At 41.4% G+C, this 18,077-nt stretch overlaps 1 protein-coding gene across 4 annotated transcripts in view; it reads right to left on the bottom strand.

Moving 5' to 3' along the window:
* zgc:162297 (uncharacterized protein LOC555865 homolog) overlaps nucleotides 1–18,077 on the bottom strand; it is a 51,451-nt gene that overhangs the window by 16,705 nt on the left and 16,669 nt on the right. For 3 of the 4 annotated variants that reach the window (XR_007957391.1, XR_007957390.1, XM_052028787.1), the window contains exons 1-5: nucleotides 17,823–17,964; nucleotides 17,663–17,745; nucleotides 14,783–14,963; nucleotides 13,651–13,801; nucleotides 2,455–2,582 (exon numbers count right to left, since the gene is read on the bottom strand). Coding sequence is in view for 2 of the 4 variants with exons in the window: in XM_052028787.1 (XP_051884747.1) it covers nucleotides 2,455–2,582; nucleotides 13,651–13,801; nucleotides 14,783–14,963; nucleotides 17,663–17,745; nucleotides 17,823–17,895 (616 nt within the window). In the remaining 2 variants the exon portion in view is untranslated. Of the gene's footprint in view, nucleotides 1–2,454; nucleotides 2,583–13,650; nucleotides 13,802–14,782; nucleotides 14,964–17,662; nucleotides 17,746–17,822; nucleotides 17,965–18,077 lie in introns of those variants that run through there. The other variant, XM_052028788.1, reaches the window with a different exon arrangement.

Below are 18,077 nucleotides of genomic sequence, written 5' to 3'. Positions count from 1 at the left end.
GGTTGGTGCATAAATTAAGAGCCTAAGGATTGTGAGGAAGTGTGTTTTCATGGACTGAAAACACGATGTCAGATAGAAAGCAAAGAGTTCGAATACTTGGGTCCTTTTCAAGCTGGAGTACCTGAGGAGTACTGCAGGGAAAGGTTCTTGATCCTCAATTGTCAATCATCAGACTATTGTTTATTGACTACAGCTCCACCTTCAATTCTATAATTCCAAGCAAACTTATCACCAAACTCTGAGACCCGGGGCTCAATACATCCCTCTGTCATTGGATCCTTGACTTTCTGACCAACAGACCGCAATCGGTGAGGATAGGCAGCAACACTTCCAGCACGATTATTCTCAACACTGGTGCCCCACAAGGCTGCGTCCTCAACCCCCTACTCTACTCCTCATACACTCATGACTGCATGGTCAGATTCTGTTCTAACTCCATCTACAAGTTTGCAGATGATACCACCGTCGTGGGCTGTATCTCAAATAATGATGAGTCGGAGTACAGGAAGGGGATAGAGAACTTAGTGACATGGTGTCATGAAAACAACCTTTCCCTCAATGTCAGCAAAATAAAAGAGCTGGTTATTGACTGCAGGAAAGGGGGCAGTGTACATGCACCTGTCTACATCAATGGTGCTGAGGTCGGGAGGGTTGAGTGCCTCAAGTTCCTAGGAGTGAACATCACCAACAGCCTGTCCTGGTCCTACCACGTAGACGCCATGGCCAAGAAAGCTCACTGGCACCTCTACTTCTTCAGGAGGCTAAAGAAATTTGGCATGTCCCCTTTGACACTCAACAATTATTATCAATGCACCTTAGAAAGCATCCTATCTGGATGCATCACAGCTTGGTATGGCAACTGCTTTGCCCAGGACCACAAGAAACTGCAGAGAGTTGTGGACACAGCCCAGCACATCACGGAAACTAGCCTCCCCTCTATGGACTTTGCCTATACCTCTCGCTGCCTTGGTGAAGCAGCCAGCATAATCAAAGACCCCACCCACCCGGATCATTCTCTCTTCTCCCCTCTCCCATCAGGCAGAAGATACAGGAGTCTGAGGGCACATACCACCAGGCTCAAGGACAGCTTCTATCCCATGGTGATGACCCTTTTACGATGAGATGGACTTGTTTGACCTTGCACCTTATTATCTACCTGCAATGCACTTCCCTGTAGCTGTGACACTTTAATCTGTATTCTGTTATTGTTCTTACCCTGTACTACCTCAATACTCTCTGTACTACCTCAATGCACTGTGTAATGAATTGATCTGTACGAACGGTATGCAAGACAAGTTTTTCACTGTACCTCGGAACAAGTGACAATAATAAACCAATACCAATCCTCTACTACTTACATAAATTATTTGGACGAGGCAACAAAATGTAAGGTTTCCAAGTTTGCCTATGACATGAAAATAGGTGGAAATGGCATGCCGTATTGAGGACATTGTGATTCTGCAATGGGATGTAGATAGAATGACTGGGCAGAACCTGACAAATGCAGTTTAATGTTGGGAAGTGTGAGGTTGCTCACTTCAGTAAGAGGAATGAAGAGGTGGATTATTGTCTAAATGGAGAAAGACTGTAAGTGAGTGACGTTCAAATGGATCTGGGTGTTCCAGTGCATTAATCACAGAAAGCTAGAAGGCAAGTCAAACAAGTTGTTAAGAAGGCAAACAGCATGTTGGTCTTAAGAGGTTGGAGTTTAAGAATAGGGAGGTTTTGTTACAGTTGTACAGGGTATTGGTGAGGCCACACTTGGAATGTTGTGGACAGTTTTGGTTCCCTTACCTAAAAAGGGATAAAGTAAGATTGGAAGCAGTCCAAAGGAAATTCACCAGGTTAATTCTTGGGATGAGAGGGTTGTCCTATCAAGAAAGGCCAGATAGTTTGGGTCTGTATTCCTTAGAGTTTAGAAGAGTAAGGGTTGATCTTATTCAAACATCAGGCAGTTGTCGGAGTAGATGCTGATATGTTTGCATTAGGAGAGAGTCACAAACAAGGGGGCAGAGTTGCAAAATAAGGGGCCAGTCATTTAAAGTTGAGGTTAGTGAATCTCTGAAATTGTCTGCCCCTGAGGGCAGTAGAGGCCTGAATATTAGGTATACTTAAGGTGGAGATAAATAAATATTTGAAAGATTAAGGAACTGAGGGTTACGGGGAACTAGCGCAGAAGAGGAGTTGAGACTGGCATAGATCAGACATGATCATACTAAATGGCGGGGCAAGCTCGAGATGCCTGGTGGCCTTCTCCTGCTCCTGGTCCTGTGACACTGCGTACATGGTGAATGTATCATAATGATGTGAAAAGTTTAATTCGGCCAGAGAGTCATTATCTGCCCATCATTGTTTGTATGTTTGACCAGGTAACGGTGTTAATAATTTACTTCATTTACAACAAAACTATTGGAAGCTAAGAGACCATAGCAACCCAAAGAAGATTCCACATACCTTTCAGTTCTGCAGGATTTGCCTCCATCCCAGTGGCTATTCCAGTCAGTATGACACCATCAGACAGGAAGAATTCAGCAGCCCTACCGGTATCTGATACACTGATATCTGACGTCACAGCATGTGAGCTGTAAAGAAACCAGTGAACAACAGGTAAACTATTGCAATGCATTATTTCAAACAGCAGAGTAGTTTTAAAACTGACATGCAAGGGAATCAGTGGGAGGGAAAAGTAATGAAGAATGAAGCCTACAAAGTTGACAAAGTACTATGTTAAACTACACAATATATTTGGGTAGCATCAAAGAATGATATATCTCAGTCACCCAGGAGTTCCCTAATTATTGCTTAATCTTTTTCAAACACACACCTCCGTGGTCTCCTTCACCAACCCACTCCAAGACAGTCACTGTCCCCTATGTAGTAAAATATTAATTCTCCATATAAATTCCTCTTTCTAAGGTTTTCCATGTCTCTGTGTGGAATTTGTATTTTAATTGGCTTAACTTTATTTTTTCCTTCATCTTTATTACAAGGAGATTCAATAGTAAAGTCTTGTCTTGATTCTACAGGCCATTGCTGACACCATACCTGATATACTGGGTACTGTTTTAGTCTCCTTATTCAAGGCAAGATATATTTACATTGAACAAAGTTCACAAAGTGTTCACAAGGCTGATAGCTGTGATGAAGGGATCATCCTTTGAGGAGAGATTCAGCACATTGGGCCTATTCTCAATGGAAGTTAAAAGAGAGGAAGTTTGACAGAGTAGATTCTGAGAGGATGTTTCCCTTCACAGGGGAACCTAGAATATGGTTATAGGATAACGGGTTGCCTGTTTAAGATGGTGATTAGGAAGATGTTCGTTGAATCTTTGGCATTCTCTACCCCAGAGAGCTATAGAAACCAAGTCATTGAATATACTCAAGGCTGAGACAGATTTTTGCACTATAGGGGAGTCAAAAGTTATGGGGAAGAGGTAGAAATATTGAGTTGAAGCCAAGATCTGATGAACCATGATATTGAGCTGGCTTCAGGGGCCATATAGCCCACTCCAGCTTCTATACTTTATAATATTTATAATTGTGAATATTTAATAATATCTGCATAAACCTATGAAATCCTGGATTGCAGCCACTTCTCATGGATCAATTCTTGTTAAATAGGAGTTTGGCTTCTTTTTTCTATATCCAATGCCTTGATATGCTTTTGTAATCAAACAATCAGAATTGCAACTTGTATATTAGAATGGGTACTGATACCATTTGTAGACACACCATTTCCTCTCGGAAATTATATTCTATCTTTTGGAGTTAAATGCCAAGATCTGGTTAATTTTCTTTCAAACTGGTGATGGTTTCAGTGAGCTAACCCCCAATACATCTCTTGAAGAAAATATCCATGTTATTTCACATACCCTAAAGAGAGATTTGTATTTATAGTGTGCCCTTCAACTATCAGGCTGTCTTTAAGTGCAACATAGTCAACAAAGTCACTTTTGAAATGTAATCTCAATTATAATATGGCAACAAATTTGCACTCACCGAGGTCTTACAAATAATAATGGGACTGATGATCAGATAATCAGTTTTACTGTTGCTGACTGAGGGTTCAGAACACTGAAGGAAACTTATTTTTCTTCTGACAGTTGAGCAGGCAAGTGGGATCCAGTTTTAAAATTACATGTGAAAGATGACACTTCTGACAACACAGAACTGTTATCCTAGATTATTTGTTCATCTCCCTGGAGTAAAGATTGAATCCATGGTCATTTGATTCAAGGCAAGGATGCTAATACTACCATGGTTGACATCCTACAGGATTGAATTTATACTCTTGTTATTCATTTCCTTCCCACGGTATCATTGTCTAGTGTTGATATAACAGTGGGTGGGTGACAGCTCTCACACTTAAGTTAGGCAGTAACAACATTAAGCCACTCTCCAAAACTGAGCACATAACTGAAGTTGGCACTTCTACACTGAGCAAATGCTGCTTTGTCAGTGATTTCAACTCTCAGATGCCACACCATCTGACAGCTTTTATTGTACAAGAGAATAAGGTTACGTGGTAACTGTTTACAGAAAAACAGGAGCTATCCTGGTGTTGATCCTCCCCTCCCCAAAACATCCATCCCACTTTCACTGCTTAACCAATACCACCAAAGGGTTAAGAGGTCTTCCTCATTATTTACAGCTTTAAGATTAGCTACTGCATTTGAGTACATAACATTGAGGTTTCCTTGGTTGAAAATGGGAAAGATGCAAAATGAAAACAAGTTCTTCATTTTGCTTGTTTTAAATGCTATTGCACATACCATCACCTCATTTCACAGATCCTTTTTTATTTTTTTTAAATTTTATTTACAGCGTGGTAATAGGGCCTTTCGGCCCAACAAGTCCGCGCTGCCCATTTTAAACCCCAAATTAACCTACCCATACGTCTTTAGAATGTGGGAGGAAACCGAAGCTCCCAGAGGAAACACACGCAGACACGGGAGAATGTACAAACTCCTTACAGACAGCGACGGGAATCGAACCCCGATCGCTGGCACTGTTATAGCGTCGTGTTAACCGCTACGCTACCATTCCTATACATCCTGAACTGTGAGCTTCCAAGTTCCTATCTCTTCTACGACAAAAGACTCCTTACATTATAGCTAATCAATGTCCCTTTCCTCAGCTTATCTTTTATAAGCTTCAGCAAATCTAAAAATATGCCTGCATACTACGCCTGAGAAAAATCACTATCCTTGATACCCATTACCTTGTCCTTGTTGACCTACTTTTTTATTTATTTGACATGAGTGTTGCTGGCAGGTCTAAGAGTTATCGACCATTCCCAATTGCCCTTGAAAAGGTGACGATGAACCACCTTCTTGAACCAGTGTGATACATTTTACTGTGATTTAAAATACTGACTTTTGATACAATCGAATTGCTTGCCAGGCCATTTCAGAGGATAGTTAACTGGACTGCTGTGGGTTTAAGAGCTAGGGATAGACTAGACCAGGTAAAAGCAGCAGATTTCCTTCCTTGAATAACATTAGTGAACTAGATAGGTTTTAACGATAATCCATTAACTTCATATTCACTATTACTGAGACCAGATTTTTTTTATATCTCCATATTATTTAATTAGCTGAATTTAAATTTCCTCAGCTGCCAGGGATTTGGACTCGTGTCTCCAAATTATTGGTTTAGAATTCTGGATTCTACCCCAATAATTTAATCAATGCAGTACCATTTCCTCAGGATTATTACAGAATTCTAAAATGGTTACAGCGCAGGAGACCATTCAGCCCATAAAGTCCATACTGGAATCTTGCCAGGGCAACCAATGGCTTCTCAAATTCCACCCATGTGTCCTTTCAATGTAGTCTTACAAATTTTTCTCCACCATATATTTATCTAATTCCCTTTGAAGGGCACAATGGAACCTGCCTGAAGAAGGAATCTCCAGGAAATGGGGAAAGTTTGTAATAATGTCAACTTAAGTGCCTTACTTACTGGAAAAGGATTGTGGGAAATTAAGCCAAGCTAGTGTAGGTAGGTTGAAGGTCATTTAGTACAGTAATTAGACAAGAGAAGTGCTTAGACTACAAGGCAGAATTAATTAGAGCAAAACCGCGATGTACGGGAATTAGAATGTCGGATTATAAACAGAAAAGCAAGGTCACAGAATGTGATAAGGACAGACAAACAAGTCGACAAATAATTCTGTACATACAGATGGTCAGGGACCAAATCGTTATCTACAAGAAGAATGGGGTAACCACTGTCAGGCAAGTCGAGCATAAATCAATAGTTAATGAGCACAATCCACAAAGTAAAACAGGCTCTTGATAATTTATTTTGAAACTGTAAAATCTGTATATAACTATTGTAACGCGAATACTATAAAGTACTGGAAGTTTCCTGGTCAGCAGAGTATCTTTGAACCCTCACTCTAAAATGCTCTCTGGTGTACACTGTAAGCTACGCCAGAATAAACTGACTTGTTCAAGAACCTCACCACAGCTATGAGTTTTCTGTGGTGTGCCGTCTTGGTCTGAGCTGTAATTAAGAGGGTAACGGGGCCCCGCATGAAAGCCAGACATTGAACGCAGGTAAACACACAAAATCCCTCCAACAATTGGCACTGCAAGCAAAATATTACACAGGTTGACCATCCACAATGTGTGTCCTAATTGGGCGAGTATGTTTAATTTTACCACTCATAATTAGAAGAGTAGTTCCCATACTGTTGTCAGGTGGCTGTGAGCTGCACTAGCTAAAATGGACAATTCAGAGGAAAAAGAACGCATGGTGACTTTGCTCGATTACATCAACGTGAGAGGTTAGATATCAGGATAACTGGCACAGAGAAGTAGGATGCAAGGGTAGCTTGCATCAAGGAGAAATCTTAAGGTGGTATAAAGAATAATAAAGGCATTGGTACGGCACGCAACGTGCTGATGATGTTTACTGATAAGAAAAGCGCAGACATCATGTGGGCACCCAAGGGATCCATACAGCAAACAATAGTGGATCATAATAAAAAATTTAAAAGATGATAGAGAAAGGATACAATCCAGAGGCACCCTTTGCTGAGTAAAAGGCTTGGCGGTAAGGACAAGAAAATGTTAAGTTTGAAAAAGGAGCAAATATACTCACGGCTATGGCAAAGAACCAACATGAAGAGATAGAAATAGCAGCAGTAAAGTAAGCAGAGGACGAGGAACATGAGAAACTGTGTGGGAGAATGGTGGCAACTGTGAAGCCTACCTCCCCACTGGTGGACAGAAACAACATTGACTGGGGAAGTTGAGATGAAGAAGTGTGTATGGAGATAATGAGGACCCTGGACTACCCCCACCCTATGACAAAGACATAAAGAAACTAGCCACAGTCCCAGCAGCTTTGATTAGAACACTAACAAAAGTGATAGGGGACAGGTATCAGGAACCTTTGACAACTTCGGAGAAACAAATGAACTGCCTGCCTTAAAAAGGAATGATAGCAATTAGATGTTTTGGGATGTCAGCAGAGTTAAAGGAGGCTCACAGATGGTACCAACAATGATATCCACTTGATAGTGAAGTTAAAGTGTCACCTGCAGTATGGACGTCTCTGCTGCTTAATTACCAAGATAGAACATGGGTCATGCAATTGGGACCTTCTAATGACCACAAGTTTAATAACTTTAAGAAAATTGTAAAACATGAACTTAGGAGGGGCACATCAAATTGGACCAGGATAACCGTGGTAGAGCAAGAACCAAGGGAGAAAGTAGAATACTACCTGGAATGAAGTCCATGGCTTATGGTGAACATTCAGGAAAGATGAACCCCCATAAATGATCAAATGTTCCTGAATTTACTTCAAGAGTTAATGGGTCCTTGCTTTCAGAGAATATTGGACTTGGGGCTCCCAGTAGGGATCAATTTCAATGAGATACTGACTTGGGCCATGAAAGTTGAGGCTAATTATGGTACAAAGGCTAAAATCAGCCTGATAGAAGGTGAGGGCAACCGAGAATGCTGTAAGTGTGGAAAGAGAGGGCATTTTGCCAAGGAGTGTTGGAAAAGGATAGAATCCTTGAACTGCCACGGTGCAGCAGTTGGGATATTTTAAAAAGGATTGCTGGGTGGAGAGTGGAGGCCAAGAAGGACAGGGACCCAAGCAGAACGGAGTAGGCAATCAAAGTCAGGGGTGCCCCAGCTGGCAACCATTCAGACTCAGCAACTTGCTCAAGTCATCTGCTAAGAGAGATGCAAGCGTGACAGGTATTGGCCCTCAAGAAAGAGGGGCAGCATCCACAAGTATTTATTAATGTGGTGTTATGGGGCCAACGTTGCAACATGTTAATATATACTGGTGCATCCATATCCATAACTGATAGTGAATTGCCTCTCACGGATAAGATTGTAAAGATATGCGCAGTAGGGGAAGAAGAAAAAGTAGCAAAACTTAGCAAATCCATTCAACTGGAAACACAAGAGTTCAGTGTAAAAATTCAGAGTTGGTTTTGCAAGACTTCAGTAGGGACAATTTTAGGGATTGATCTCCTGAACATCTGGGAGCAGTAATTGCTACAAAACATCACAGTATTAAATGGAGTAAACCCCATCACGTGGATAGATGGGGAAGGAAAATAAAACATCATGTGCAACGGATAGCGAGCATGGAAATAGGCTGGGGATCCAGGGGAATATGGGAAATGGTAGCAAAAACCTTCCCCGAGGTGCGGACAACACACAAGTAGGATTGCAGTCATGTGAAGGTGGAATCGGCAACTGTATCAGGGAAAGTACACCCAGCTCACGGCAGTAGCCTACTAAATCATAAGATGTATAAGTTGTTAGGCAGGTAGTGAAGTCTGTTCAAGAGCAAGGCATAGTATGGCCAACCATGTCAAGCACTAATTCACCCATTTGGCTAGTGTAAAAGAATGGACAGATTGTACCCTCCAACGATAGATTACACCATTCTGAACCGTGAGGCTGTGAAAGTGTACCCCATGGTCGCCAATCCCGCAATGATCCAACAAATGAAGACCGGAACAGGATATATTTTTGGTATTAGACATAGCAAATGGTTTCTGGTCAATACCAGCACACCCTGACTACCAATATAAATTTGTTTTCACAGTAGGGGACCAACAGTATACATGGAATATGCTGCCCCAAGGGTTTCATAACAGCCTGACCACATTCATAGAAAAGTACAGCACAATACAGGCCCTTCGACCCACAATGTTGTGCCCACCTTTAAACCTTGCCTAAGACTATCTAACCCCTTCCTCTCACATATCCCTCTATTTTAAATTCCTCCATATGCTTATCTAGCAACCTCTTGAATTTGACCAATGTACCTGCCTCCTCCACCACCCCAGGCAGCGCATTCCATGCCCCAACCACTCTCTGGGTAAAAAAACCTTCCTCTGATATCTCCCTTGAACTTCCCACCCATTACTTTAAAGCCATGCCTTCTTGTATTGAGCATTGGTGCCCTGGGAAAGAGGCACTGGCTCTCTACTCTATCTATTCCTCTTAATATTTTGTACACCTCTATCATGTCTCCTCTCATCCTCCTTCTCTCCAAAGAGTAAAGCCCTAGCTCCCTTAGTCTCTCCTCATAATGCATACTCTCTAAACCAGGCAGCATCCTGGTAAATCTCCTCTGCACCCTGTTGGATTCGACTTTTAATTAGTTTTTAACATGTATAGTGTTTAATACACCTCAAGTGGCTGCACAAGGAATGGCTGCTTACTAGCTTATTGGTTCGTCCATCAGGTGAATATGTGTTTTTTTTCATTGGTTGGTTTGGCCACAAGTATCTAATAGGTTTCCTGATTGGACTATTGCTAGCTAAGGAGTACCTCATCTCAGGTATAAAAGGTGTCACTTTTTGTTAATTACTCTCTTGCTATCCTCCCCCCAGCCCGAGGTCATCTTTTGTTCCTTTTGTCTCGGCTCATCTCCCAGTAGTTAAGCTAGTGCCATGTGCTCTGTGACTGTTTCTTTGTTTTAAACTTTTCCAATAAAACTTTGTGAAGCATCAAGTTGTTTTCAACTCATTCCTGGACTCCTGAAAGAACCTGTGGATTCAAAAATAACCGGATCTGACAACCCCTTCCAACGCTTCCACATCCTTCCTATAATGAGGCAACCAGACCTGGACACAGTACTTTAAGTGTGGTCTAACCAGAGTTTTGTAGAGCTGCATCATTACCTCGTGGCTCTTAAACTTCATCTCACAACTTATGAAAGCTAACATCCCATAAGCTTTCTTAACTACCCTATCTACCTGTGAGGCAACTTTCAGGGATCTATGGATAGAAACCCCCAGATCCCTCTGCTCCTCCACACTACCCAGAATCCTCCATTAACTTTGTATTCGGCCTTGGAGTTTGTCCTTCCAAAGTGTACCACCTCACACTTCTCTGGATTGAACTCCATCTGCCACTTCTCAGCCCAGCTCTGCATCCTATCAATGTCCCTCTGCAATCTTCGACAATCCTCCACACTATCCACACCTCCAACCTTTGCGTTGTCTGCAAACTTGCCAACCCACCCTCTACCCTCTCATCCAGGTCATTAATAAAAATCACGAAAAGCAGAGGTCCCAGAACCGATCCTTGTGGGACACCACTAGTCACAGCCCTCCAATCTGAATGCACTCCCTCCACCACAACCCTCTGCTTTCAACAGGCAAGCCAATTCTGAATCCACACGGCCAAGCTTCCCTGGATCCCATGCCCTCTGACCTTCTGAAGAAGCCTGTAAACATACGGCACAAGTGGTTAGTGTCACCAAGGTGGGACAAGGAATACTGTTTTGCAGTATGTTGATGGCATACTCATAGCCTCAGAAGGAGAAAAGGATCATATTATAGCATTATCCCAAACCCTGGGAACTATACAAAATGCAGGACTAAAAGTAATTCCCCATAACGTACAATTAGGACAGCCCCACGTTGTGTATCTTGCATACCAGATATCACAAGGAGAGAAACGTATTCCTGGAGAAAGGAAACTGGCTATTCGGAATCTTCCCCAACCTATAACAGTGAAGGGTGTAAGACAGGTACTTGGATTATTTAAGTATTGTAGGAATTTTGTGGAAAATTATTGAGAATTGACTGTACCTCTGGAGGAATTTACTTTGTGTGTGTGTGTGTGTTGGGGGTGGGGGGGAGGTTTGTGGTTGCTAATGTCCTCCCCAGCTCTGGGATTCTCAGACTTGATTAAACCTTTCCATTTATATTGTGATAACAAAAGAAGTTACATCATGGTAGTAACACAAAAGCATGGAGACAGAAATGAAGCCAGTTGCATACTATTCAACCAAGCAGAGCCCAGTGATAGCCTGGTTGTACTGATGTTCCCAAGCACTTGACTGTGCCATATGGGCAATGGAAGTCTCAGGATCCATCATGCTAATAAGGAACATAAATTTGCATTCTCCCCGCAGTATACTTTAACTCCTAGAAGCAGGGAAGTTAAGAACAGTATCAGATAGCTGTCAAGCAAAATAGGAGAGTGTGTCATTGTCCACTGACAAGCACGTACAGGTAGTGGAATGAATCCAACCATGATGATGGTGAAAGAAGGAAAAAAGCATGAGTGTATAGATGAAAGAGACATAGGAGAGAGTAGTGGAATTGCAGAACACATTTCACAGGTAAGGCAATGAAGGAGGCTTGTGCCTTGTTAGGAATAAAACAGCGATTCCACATCCCCTAGCACCCACAAAGTTTTGGATTAGTGGGACAAATGAACTAAACCCTTAAGAACAGACTAAAGCCTTGACTGAGACTGGACAGGAATGGGTTAAGATAGTCCCAGCCATTCTGATGAAGCTAAGAGCAAGCCCAGCTAGAGGTACAGGATTTAAACCCTTTGAACTAATGACAGGATGAGCTACCAGAAGAGGTGCTAACTGGAGGAGCAGAGGTTTGTAACGAAAGGGAAAGGGTTTTCGGGCACATCTGGGAGCTGGCAAAGCAATTGCATGAATTTAAGAATGAAGTAATCGATTAGCAAAGGATTAAGGACTGTTAAAAAGAGAAAGTAAGTATCTAAACCAAAATACCAAAGGTTGGAGATCAGGTAATGGTTAACATTCTCCCAGAAGGGCTGGACTCCAGTTCCTGTGGGTAGGATCGCACAATATTATAATAGTGGGAGAAACATGCACCCTAGTGGATATGAACAGAATTGCACAGTGGAAGCAGTGGATGCAGTTAAGCTGTATAAGCCATACTTTAAGGAGGACACTAACAGTAATGGTGGCTTGCCAGATATGTTTTCTCTACATATTTTTGATGTGGATACATCAAGTCAGAATCATGTATGCTCCCACAGGGCCACACACATCCATCAAACAAAACAAACTGGAATAGGGAACAAAACCATGGGCACAACACAGCCATGGGCATCAAGAGAAGTACATCTACTCATACAAGACAGAAATGACTAAGTCTCATAGATACTGGAACAAGAGCCAGGTTATAATACATCAGGAGAATCTGTACAATGCTCCAGCAGTACAAGTGTAACAGAGATCCACAATTGCATGCATTATTATGTACATTGGGGCACAGATCCTGACTCAGCTTCCCTCCATTTAAGACTGGCCGAGAAGCTGCCTAGACAGAGTTGCTATAACTGTACGGCCTGTACCATACATATAGAATGTACCTTCCGCATGGATTAATTCCCAACAATAACCATGGCTTAATCCCCCACTGTTTTGGTAACTAGACCCAAATGACTACTGAGGCCCCTACCCTATGTAATGAGGATGTAAAGGTAGTGGATGGTCATGGATTGGTGATGACCCCAAGCAAGGAAAAAATAACCCTGGTTCCCCACTTCTGTCACATCCAGGTGATATTTAGTGTCACTGGGCTGGATATCCTGGAATGGGTGCTTTACACCCACAAAGGAATTATTCCAACACCTGTTAACAGCACAGTTAACGGGAAAAGAGGTAAAGACTCGTAGGACCAGAAGAGGGCCAGTAGAGATAGTGAGAGCGGGATATGCAGTACAGATATCCACAATTAACATGAAAGATGTAGCTGGACTTAGTGAGCAGACAGTAGAGTGCCAGCAATGGGATGTAAGGATGCAGAAAGATTCAGTAAGACGGGTAGAAGAAGCACAAGCATTCCTTAAGGAAGTTGAAATCCTCAGCCTACGTGAGGAAACAATAAACAGAATTATAGACAGAGTGAGTAATATTTCTCAGGAAGATGATAGGGAACAGGTATGTGCTGATTATTTGCATCGGCTGTTGTCCCAGTTATAGGGCGGCATTCTGCAATTAGCACACCACTGGGTCCCCAGTTGGGTATAGGTGCAACAGCTGTAACAGAGGAGTCAGGACGTGCAACCCAAATGCCACCTATGGTGGTTGACCATAGCCAGTCAAGTGGACCAGACAGGGAAGAGAATAATTGATTTCACTGCACAAGTTTGAAGCCTTCAACACAACACTTGAAAGTAGATATCTAAAACTGCTATTGGTTCAAATACTAATGAAACAAATACAAAATAATTTGAACTTAAGAAAGTAGTGCCTCAAATATCAAATTAAAAAATCCTATTATTGGGAGCATTAATCCATCCCTCATCAAAAGCATCTGAAAAATACTTCTGTAGCTTGATGGATGCTGGCAGAAATAATCAGCAATTTTAGCAATACCTGTGTTTTTTCTTAATATCAGTAAAGATTTGAATGTTTTCAGCTCCTATTTGCCTGCGATATCTGAGAAGATCACCAGCACATGCATCCAGAAACCCTTCATCTGAGACTTGTGAGAATACAAATCCTTCGGCTCGAATAAAATCAGCACCTAGGAAAGCAATATATAGGACTTTGATTATGTTTATTCTGAGAGTGGACAAACTCTAGACCAGAAATTAAATAGTAGGAAAAAAAGTAGCTGGAGGCACATATTACTTCCCTTCTCTACTAAATTCAAGCTGTCCTTTGGAAGACACATGGAGTTAGATAGGCTCATTGCCACATGCACTTTTAATGCTGGATTGCTGATACACAAGGGAAATCTGTGGCTGTTAAAGAACAGAGAAGTGACTTCATGTTTGGATTTCAGAAAAGAACTGGGCTTACAAGATACTGGGATACTCAAGTCTAGTAATAACTTCAGGTTACACGTTTGAACATTTTTATTTATATGTAGAACAACCGAAAGTTTCCTTCAACACACCAAAAACATTTTTTTTTGCTATTCTCTCTTTTACCTGGTCCAATTAGCTCTAACTTATATAGCTGAAATGAGATACCAGAAGGTGAACAGACTGCTCCTTTTGCTATTAAAAAATATCCAGGTTATGATTTTTCATATTAGCAAACTTTCTCACTCAATGAGAAATTCTGCTTTTGCCATTTTGGAGTTGTTTATCAAGAGCAACATCTTGCGACATGTTCAAAAGTTTCCAATCTCAACTGATTCAGCAGACTTCTGAAATGTAATAATCAGAACACACTTAATCAAGGGATAAGCTTTAACAAGAGAGATATCAATGTGCAGAATAGGTTTGAACTTTACACATTGCATAGGTCTTAGCTTTCAGTGAAGACTATCCAAAAAGCTAGTTTCTAATATCTTGAAATGTTGAGTGTCACAATTAGAATTTCAAGAATCACAAGTTAATACCAAAGTAATGTATTTCATCCTTACAAAGGTGGGATAAGTAAAATGGAAGATTATTACAATTGCATATTAAAATTATGCATCAACTTCTAAATGCAAGAACTCTATTTTTATGTGCGATCTGGGACTGCAAGGGAAATTTTTATTGATTATACAGACCTGCTGCAAATGCAACTGCCAATGCTTGTTGATTGGCTGCAGAAAGAATCTGAACACCCAGAGGAAGTGTGGGATGGGACTGTCTCACAGCAGCACAAATAGTCGCCATGACAGCAGTCACTTCTGGACCAACATTTGTACTGTAAGGAATATCGTGCATATTTTCCACAATTAGTCCATCCTTTGGAGAATCAGATAAATCCAGAAAAAATTAGTTGGATGGATATATAAAAAATACAATTCAACTTAATGTAATGAGATTCATTTCATATCAGCCAATTCCAACCTCTGTAACTTAATGAAAGTACTTTCAATGTCAAAAGCATTAAAAAAATTATTAATGTTATGATGATTAAAAGTATATTTAAATTAACTATCTTTTTGACAGATTATATTTTGCTCAATGCTATTGACTTGAAAAATATCACTGAAATTATGAACAAATAGTTTTTAAAATTTCATCCATTAATTCCTTTCACCATTTTAGTTACTCATTGGACAAAAAGTTATGCCTCACTGTCTGATCTGGAAAACTGATCCACAAGTAATAATGCATGAACATTTTTAATCTAAATCTTTGCTTTTATGGGATTGTCTATTAGATTTCAGGGTGGATAAGCAAACAGACCTCATAATGAGAGGAAATTTCATTGGAACTTTTTCAAGTGCTTGATGAGCTGGATGCAGTGAGATTATTTCCTCTGGCTGAGGAGCCTACAACTAGATGCCACAATCTCAGAATAAAGGGTAGGCTGTTTAGGACTGAGACGAAGAGAAATTCTTCACGCAAAAGGTGATGACTCTTTGGAATTTGCAACCTTGGGGGGTATGGATGATCACTTGTTGAGTTCATTCAAAACATAGATGAATAGATTTCTGAATATTAAGGAAATTGAGGGATATGGAGATAGCACAGGAAAATAGCACTGAGGTAGAAGATGAACCATGATCATGATGAATTGTGGAGCAGACTCAAAGGTCCAAACAGTCTACTCCTATTTCTTATGCTCCAAATCATGTCAATAATTTCCCCTTAATTCACTAAGTTTTAATTTTAGCAGACAGTTGGCTTTGTGGAACCTTATCAGATGTATTCTGAAAGTCCATGTAAACAACACACATCGACATCACCAGCTCTACTACTATAGCTACTTGCTTGGCAAAATAAAACTTTTGTTAGACATAAGCTACTCCTAAAAAATCCAACCGGTTCTATCTAATCAGCTCAAATTTCAATGCACCTGCATTTTGTCATCAATAACCAGATGTCAGACTAATCAGTTTATAATTTCCTAACTGCTATTTCTACAATGCTTAAATAATGGATTTCCATAGTCTATATCCAATCTGAAACCAATCTGGAAGCCAGAAGACTGAGGTAACAGAGGTCGCTCTAAGATTACAAAAGTGTTTATTAGTTTCGATGTAAAGAAGATATTTTCACTTGGAGAAGACCAGGCCAGGGACCAAATACAAATCTATCGTTAAACAAAATGTCCAACAGGGAATTCAGAAAAAAAAGCATCCTTATCCATAAGATGGTTAGAGTGTAAAATTTGCTAACAGGTTGCAAGTTGAATTGACTAACATAGATTCACTCAAGGTAGAGGAATACCTAAAAGAGTAGCAGGACATGTTGATGGCATTAGATAAAGATGGGTGGCAGCATGTTTTCATGGAACTTGAACTCCACCATTCAATTTGCTGACATCAGTCTCTTTCAGACCCTATTAGAAACCCATACCAAAATGGGGAATTTTTTTAACTGTGATATTTCCACTTTTCAAGCCGAATACTGGATTTATATGACAGTAAACGGCTCATGATTTTAGCCAAGTGGGAGTCATCAAAGAGTCAATGTAAAAACTGTATTATCAACCCGTAATCCAGTTTCCTGTGATGTGTGCTTGCAGATCACAATCAACTTCCATTATTCAAAGGAATTCATGTTCATGGATGAACAAAATCTGCCATTTTGAGGGTTCAGTGAAGTTGATCTTACCATCAGTTTTTTAAGTTCATTTTTCAGGATGTGGCCATAGCTAGCTGGTAACACCCACATTTATTACCCATCCCTCACTGGCCCTTAGCAGGTTGGCTTGTCAGGCTATTTCTTGCTATGAGTCTAGAATCATATACAGGCCAGACAGGGTAGGATGAGTGATTTTTTCCCCCTTTAAGTATATTAGTGAATCAGATGGGTTTTTAATACCAATCTGGTTTTGTGGTCTCATTGTTTTTGATTTTAATCCAGATCATTAACTGAATTTAAATTCCAAACATGTCATTGTGGGATTTGAATTTGGGTCACTCCCAGTTCACTAATTTAACCACTAGCCCAACCACGCCTATGGGCTAGATAAACATCCCCTTAATGTTTGATCATTAACTAAATCTGATTATTCATTATTAAATCTGTTTGCTTGCCCTCCCGCAATAATGGCAACAGAAAATGCTGATAATACTCTGGTCAGCCAGCATTTGAGGAAAGAGAAATAAGAGTTAACATTTCAGGTTGGAGACCCTCCATCAGAAATTCTATAACATATTACTCTAGAAAATATGCAATCAAGAAACTCACTACCTTTCTGGGAATCCATGGTATTCTAAGTATTTTTGACAAGTGTCACATTACAGCTGGACCTTTGCTACACATCACTCATCTCTGAGTTAATGCATTCTGCCAGGACACTATGAAGAGATTTGTCAACAACTTTCTCTCTCTCTCTAAATTCTAACCGTGGAAATTGGCAAATAAAATGGAAGCTAACACAGGTGGAAGGTAAATAATTCACTATTTAACCAACTTTGCCCGTTTGCTCCCAGCTGTGCGGATATGATAGGTGTGTCCAGGAGCTGGGTGATCGGTCAGATACTCACGATCCCGGCATCGACGTAGATCGCCGCTTCCTCGCACGCCTTCCGCATTACCTGAGCCAAGGAGAACCGGTGCAGCGGAGCTCCTGGTGGCAGAAGGCAGAGAATGAGACGGTGACCGTCAGCGGAGCGGCGGCCGCCGGCGCCTCGGGCTCGGGCTCACCTGGCAGCGCCTGTAGATGCACCATTCCCAGCACCACACAGCGCACCGAGCCCCACAGCTGCCGTAACCGCATGGTGGCCCGGACTCCAGCCGACCAGACGGCACCCCCGATACACCGACCCAAGGGATCAGCCGAGCTCCTCCTCGGAGGCGGGGCCCGGAGCAGGAGGGGCGGGGTCCGGAACGCGGAGAGAGGCGGGGTCCGGAGCGGGAGGGGCGGGGCCTATAGCGCGGGGAGAGGAGGGGCCTATAGGG

This window comes from Pristis pectinata, chromosome 13 (assembly GCF_009764475.1).
Source record: "Pristis pectinata isolate sPriPec2 chromosome 13, sPriPec2.1.pri, whole genome shotgun sequence".
Lineage (NCBI taxonomy): Eukaryota > Metazoa > Chordata > Chondrichthyes > Rhinopristiformes > Pristidae > Pristis > Pristis pectinata.
Note: the sequence above shows the minus strand (reverse complement) of the source record. Positions and strands in the feature narration are given on the sequence as shown.